Source organism: Antechinus flavipes, chromosome 5 (assembly GCF_016432865.1).
Source record: "Antechinus flavipes isolate AdamAnt ecotype Samford, QLD, Australia chromosome 5, AdamAnt_v2, whole genome shotgun sequence".
Classification (NCBI taxonomy): Eukaryota; Metazoa; Chordata; class Mammalia; order Dasyuromorphia; family Dasyuridae; genus Antechinus; species Antechinus flavipes.
The window spans coordinates 211,350,217-211,357,146 of record NC_067402.1 but is presented as its reverse complement, the minus strand read 5'-3'; the positions used below and the strand labels follow the sequence as shown (position 1 = coordinate 211,357,146).

The window sequence follows — 6,930 nt, the reverse complement described above, 5'->3', positions numbered from 1 at the left end:
GGGTTTCAAATAGCTTGAGTAAGGGGATTTTTGAAGCAAACCCAAGAGTCAAGTAGCTAACAAAATTGCCATGCTGTATTTTAGCTGCTCTTCTGCCTGTACAAGTACACACACACACACACACACACACACACACGAAAGTTGTCATGAAAATAAGGCTTTGCCTACATCTGGCCAGCGGCCTACACATATACACATACAATTCCTATTAAACTAGAGTTGTCATGTTTTGCACACATCTAGCTACTGGCATGTGTATACAAATACATACGCAAACACACACAACTCCTATTAAGTCCAAGTTGTCACATTTCACACACATCTGGTCTTTGGCATGGGCACACACAACTCCTATAAGCCAGAGTTGTCATGTTTCGCACATATCTGGCCACAGGCGCGCGGGTACATTCGCGTACACACACATTTTATTTAGCTAGAGTTGTCAGAAAAACAAGGTTTCGCACAAATCTGGCCCCTGGAGAGGAAAGGGAAGGAAAGCAGAGGTGCCCAGAGCAGCGAGAACCGATTTGTACCCAGCCACAAATAAAAAGAGAGCAGAGGCTCCCAGTGGGGGACCGTGGATAGGAAGCTTTTACTCGCTGAAAAGAACCAATGAAGTTCAAGGTGGTGGTACTGTCGCTGTCGGCCTTGGCGCTGGCCGTTAGGGGGCAGCAAAGGACGCCCACGCGCTTCTTGGCCAAGCTCCCATCGGCCTCCTCCCTCCCTCCAAAGTCCGCTCCTCCCTTCCCCTCCCCTCCCCCATTACGTCTCTCTAGGTTGCCGACCCGGCGGCGGGGCGGGGCCGCGGGACGCCGTGTTCCCACAATGCTCCGGGGCGGTGCCGCCGCCGCCGCTGCCGCCGCCGCCGCCGCCGCCGGTACCGCCGCCGCTACCGCTGTCGCCGCCGCCGCTGTCGCCTCCGCTACCACTAGTGGGAGAAGATGGCGGAGGGAGGAGCGGCGGATCTGGACACCCAGCAGTCCGACATCGCTACGTTGCTCAAAACCTCGCTCCGGAAAGGGGACACCTGGTGAGGGGGACGGGGCGGGGCGGGGACTGAGGCGCCCGCGGCTGCCTGGGGGACGCCGTAGGGAAACCGGGCGGGAAGCACCGGGGCCGGTGTCTTTGCTGAGTGACAGGTGTGGGACGGGCAGGTCTGAGTGGGACCGTGGAGGACTGGGGGGGTGGGGAGGTGGCAAGAAGGTCAGAGGTTAGGTTGGAGGTGAGAGGTCGCGAGCCGGGAGAGCGTGGGGGCTGCCGCTGCGTCCCGCCCTTCCAAGCCGCTCCCAGCCTCGGGCCCTCATCCGGTGATCCCCTACGGAGGGAGGGGAAGGGGCGTGGGTGGACAGGTCCCATCCGGCCCGGATCCGGAGCTTCTCCTCCTTTCTTTCCGTCGTTTCCTCCCCCACTCTCCTCCCCTTGGACCGACCGCCAAGTTTGCTCGTGTGGGAGCGTTGCATCCTTCCGGGCCGGGGAGGCTGCGGGCTTTGGGCCGCACAGGTGGTATGGGTCGAGGTACTGCGAAAGAGGAACAAGACCTGAGTTTCCCGTTTCTGTCGGGGAGTAGTGCGGGTCTGTGAGCCCTTTACACGGATCGAGGAGGCCCCACGTGGTCTCGGGCTTCCCAGGGAGCTTGTCATGCAGCAGCGGCCGTGGTGGCGGTAGCGAGGGGGGCGGGGGTTCACTTTGAAGTTCAGCCCGTACCTCCTGGACTCTGGGGATAAGAGCCCTGCAAAAAAAAGATAAGTCCGCGGGAATTGAACCAACTTGCTGGTGATATTTGTAAAACACTCGACTCAGAATACTTGTACCTACCCAAGATAGGTAGGTAGCTAATTCCATCCCAAAGAGGGGAATGTTTCATACTCTGTCAGTCATTGGGTAAACATTAAGGGCCTGTTATGTTTGAGGCACTGTACTAAGTACTGAAACAAACGAAGTAATATTTTTATCTGGTAACCCCAATAAGCTGAAAGTATAAAGGTAGGCTATATGCAAGAAGCATTCAGCTATTTAGTCAATAATCACGATAATAGTAATAGCTAACATTTATATTTTGCTTACTATGTGTCAGGAGTGGTGTTAAGCACTTCACAATTTTTATTTTTTTGGATCTTTACAACACTCCTGGGAGGGTAGGTGCTGTTATTATCCCCATTTTACAGATGAGAAACTCTGGCAGACAGAGTGTTAAGTACACAACTAAGAAGTATCTGAGGTCGAATTTGAAGTGAGGTCTTGCTGAGTCCACTGAGCCATCCAGACACCCTAATAAACGTTAAGAGACAACTGTGATCCAGGCACTTCGGTAAGCACAATATGCAGGAAAAGATGACCCAAATTCGTGGAGTTGGAGGATATAAACTTTTTTTGTCTGATTTTGTTTTTTAAATTTCAAGAAAATTAAGCATTATCTAAATTCATATTCTAATTTATGCTTGGATTTGTATCTTCAGTGCTTTGCACATATTAAGTACTTAAAAATGCTAGTTGGCTGCTTTCTTAAAATGCTATGTTTTGGAAGTTAAGTTATGAACAAGTACCCTGAATGATATTTTCTTCAATTGGCTTGTGTATATATAGTTGGTGCTCTGTAGCTTCTATTAAGTACTTAACAAAATGCTTGGAGTTTTAGTGTAGGTCCCTAACAAATGTTTATTGGCCTAGCTGCTATTTACTTTAGGCAAGTGCCTTCTACATTTAAATGAATTGTGGAATTACCATACAGGACAACAACTTTGAAAGCCTTTTAGTAATCTGTATACTTTACTAATCATTGGAAAAATTAAGCATATCTAGATTACTTAATTTAACCTAGGCACATGGTTCTTTCAGAATGGAGTCAGTAATTGTCCTACTTTGAGTAAAAGAACATTTATTGCTTTGTAATTAAATTTAGGCTTTGAAATAGAAACTAGTATATTAACTTTTCAAAACTTACCTTTTTAGTAATATCATTTAATGATACAATCTAGTACAGGCCAAGGATCAGTTTCACTAAGCCCACAGAAGCTCATTGCCAGATTGACTGAAAGTGATGAATTTTTGCCACAGCAACTCAGGAAGCCAATTTCTGAATTCATGAAACAGTTTTAAACTTTGGTTGGTGGAGGGAACACATACACCAATGAAATTGCAGATGCTTTAAGTAGTGTGTAGTAAGAAGTTATAGTCACAAATAAGAGCATCATGTACTTACCCATTTTTATTTAAAGATTACTGTTAAGTATTTGCGTTATGATAAAGTTACTGAAAATAGTTTTCTCCTTACATATCTGAAAGTTTTTTTCAAGTTTAGAATAGGAAAGAACTTTAGAGATCATTTTTTCTTGCTGCTTTTATATTACCATTGAGGAAATTGAGGCCAACATGTGGTGTTAGTAGTAAAATGCCATCATACAATAAATGAATTACACCATTTTCCACTTTAATTAAAGAAAAACAAAAGGGGCTGAAGGTGGATTTATTGTTGTAGATATTGGAAGACTTAACCGATTTATAAATGGGCTATATTTTATTTATAATTTGGCAGAGGGTTTTCTGAACAGAAAAAAAAAAGTCTGATATTTTTAGTGTCAATAATATTAATTCGTTTTTGTTTTTTGCTTTTAAATTAAAGTGATGTTTTTCTTTTAAACTTAGTTCAAATCTTACCTCAAAAGCTACCTGTTGACCCTGAGTTGGGTCACTTCATATCTCTCTCTGCCTTGGTCACTCTGCTTAAGACATTTTACTAGTCTTGTGTAAAATGAGGATAACAATAGCACTTGGCTCACAAAGTTATTTTGAGGATAAAAGGAGATAACATTATACAGCACTTTGCAAATCTTAAAGTGTTGTATAAACTGTAGTTATTTTTATTAACCCTTAATAAAGGTTTCCTATTGGGGCAGCTAGGTGGCACAGTCCCTGAGTTGAAATGTGGCCTCAGACACTTAACATTTCCTAGCTGTGTGATACCCTGGGCAAGTCACTTAACCCCAATTCCCTCAGGAGGAAAAAAAAAGATTTCCTATTAATGGGAAAATTTTACTTACAAGATTGTAGACAAATAAGCCCACTGTAAATGAACTAATATTTTTGAAGTAGCCATAATTGGAACAGCTGACCAGTAATAGAATTTTTGGGGAAACATGTTAGAAATAGATTTGTATGTTTATTAAAATCTACTTTAGGGGAAGAAAATTACATTTTTTTAAAAAATGAACAAAAGTCTGTTTCCCAATTCTTCCTGCCTTTCCCAATTGAAAAGAAAAAGAAAACTCTTGTAATATGTACAGTCAAAACAAAATATTCCTACGATGGCTGTATCCAGAAAATATCAACACCCTAAGTCTATCACTTCTCTATCGAGAGATGTTTCATCATGGGAATTTTGGAATAGTGGTTGAACATTACATTGATAGATATTCTTGTTTTTTAAAGTTGTTTGTCTTTATAGTATTATCTTTATTATATAAATTATTTTTCCAGATTCTGCTCACTTTACTGTAACAGTTCACTTCCAAGATTTTTTCTGAAATCATTCCTATTATTATTTCTTATAGCACAATTGTTTTCCATTTATTTATATACCATATTTTTTTAGCTGTTCTCCAAAAAATTAGCATATTCTTAATTACCAGGTCCTTGCCCCCATATATAGTCTATTTTATCTTAAGTGAGACTATATATGTTTTGTTTGTTCATGAACTTTTCCTATATGTGTAAATGAAAAAATGCCATCTACAAGGAACTTATAATCAAATAATGGAAAAGAGAATAAGAGAAAAGGATACACATTTTACAACTAAGTATAATACAAGTTAATTTGTGAGTAAGTTAAAGGAAATAGTATTATATTTCAATAGCTAAACTGTAAGTTATTTATGGAAAGACACTATTATACTACTTTTGTGTACCAGAGTATCTAGTAAAGGGTTAGACACATAGTAAGTGCTAAGTGCATACTTGTTAGAGAAAATAGTGAATGTTGTATGATAGAGATATTCGAAAACTAGTACTTGAATTGAGAAATTAACTTTATAATAAAGATAGGAAACTTTATACAAGTATGATTAATCATTACAGTTAATGGTGGATCTAAATTAAATATGACTTAGTAATGCTTCTGCTTTTAAAAGGGAGGAAAGTGGTGAAAGAGTTGGGTAAAATAGGTAGCACTGGAAGTTTCTGCTTTACAACAAAATTATTGAGAATATTTTTCCATTATATATTTGAGAGAAGAGAGTAAAAATAATTAATAAAATAGTAGTAAAGCAGTCCTTTCTAGGATGAAATATTTTCCCTGTGTTTTGTAACTTTGGAATAGTGGATAAAGTAGAGAGGATTTAGAAAACAAAAATAGAGTTGTAATATAGCCACTATGAAGAAACACTAAATGAAAAATAACTTAATTTTTAGATATATGAAGTTGACAGTATTCTTCATTTTTGCTTACAAAACGGAAATGATTCAAATTATGTTAAGAAAGTAATAAAAGACAGATCAGGATAAGTGTGCTTAAGTTGATTGCCAAGAGATGTTGAATCTTTTTTTGCAGAACTTGACTTAAAATAGAAATGCTCATTATTTTAGAATGACTTTTTTGCTTTACAAAACAAAGGTGTAATTTTTTTTAAATTATTGACCTTTTTCTGCATTTTATTATATTTTAGCACCTCTTTAGCATAACTAAATTGTTTAAATAGTGTTATAGGCAATATATATGTGCTTGTAGAGTTCTGAATAGACTAAGAATAATTTTGGTGTTATCTCTAATGTCATTTTAAAAATAACTTTGGGAAATTTATTTTAATTTGCTTGGCATAATTAAAAATCTATCGATGAAAAGTATACCACAGTTCTCAATCCAGAAAAATTCCATATGGGATCAGTTTTTAAAATATGTGTCTTATTAAGGAACCTGAATGTCAGCAAATGGGAGCATTTCAGTATGCAAAGATCAGAAAAGATGATTTGTATGAGACCCTGGACTTGTAATAAAGAATTTTTTAGAGTATAAATTTCACACAGTAGTAGCAAAATAGTTCAATTCCTTCTGAATTTCCTTCTCCCCTCTGCTGTGCATTTTTAAAATAAAAATGTATTAATATTTTCTCCACTTCTTCCTAGAACTATCCTCTATAATAAAATATTTAAAAAATTTTAAAAAGGGGGAGGAAACCTAGCCATGGTTCTATACTTTTTACATAGTTCATCAATAGTCTTCTTTCTTTGTATTATTGTCACTACCCAAAGAAAAAACCCTCTAGTGTGTACCTCTTTGACTTTGAGGATCAAATGATTTTCCTTAAGGTAGTACTAATCTAACTAATTGTCATTTCCCTACTCAATACACTGCAGCAACTTCCTATTGGCTGTAGGATAAAATATATGCCCATCTGTTTAGATTTTAAAGCCCCTTCATCTAGCCCTAATCTTTTTTACCCTGCTTCATTCTACCCTTTCCTCATTCTATAATACAGCCAAACTGGCTTCTCTTCCTTTCAAGTGGGCATTCCGGTCATTTCTTTTGCAATGACTGTCCCCCGTTCCTGGAATTCTCTTGCTCTGCATCACTACTTCATAAAATTAAAATTGCCTCTTCCTTTGAGAAGCAGTTTAAGTATAACTTTGTAATTCAGGTTTTCCTAACTTGGACTTCTTCCATGAAATTTAAAAAAATATTTGATAACTATTGCAATATAACTGATTTCCTTTGAAATCTTATGTATTTTATTTTGTCCTTTAAAAATATTCTTCAGAGAAGGAATTCCTAGGCTTCATCATACTGACTGCCAGAAGCATCCAACTCCAAAAAGGTTAAGAACTAAAGCCTTCCTAATCCCCCCAACTTTCCAGACTGTCTTGCTTTTATTTATTATTTTTACATTTATTCTGCATATTATTACATCTGCACTAGTCTTTCCTTTTAGAAAGTATTGTTTC

At 38.6% G+C, this 6,930-nt stretch overlaps 1 protein-coding gene across 5 annotated transcripts in view; it reads left to right on the top strand.

Annotated features, from left to right (window-relative positions):
* The first annotated feature begins 852 nt into the window (after nt 1-852).
* The window catches only part of USP15 (ubiquitin specific peptidase 15), a 154,145-nt gene continuing 148,067 nt past the window's right edge, over nt 853-6,930 (top strand). The window contains exon 1 of one of the 5 annotated variants that reach the window (XM_051961338.1): nt 853-1,030. In XM_051961338.1, the coding sequence (XP_051817298.1) occupies nt 942-1,030 (89 nt within the window). In that variant the 5' untranslated portion in view covers nt 853-941. The remainder of the gene's footprint in view (nt 1,031-6,930) is intronic. The other 4 variants (XM_051961334.1, XR_007947652.1, XM_051961331.1 and 1 more) reach the window with 4 other exon arrangements.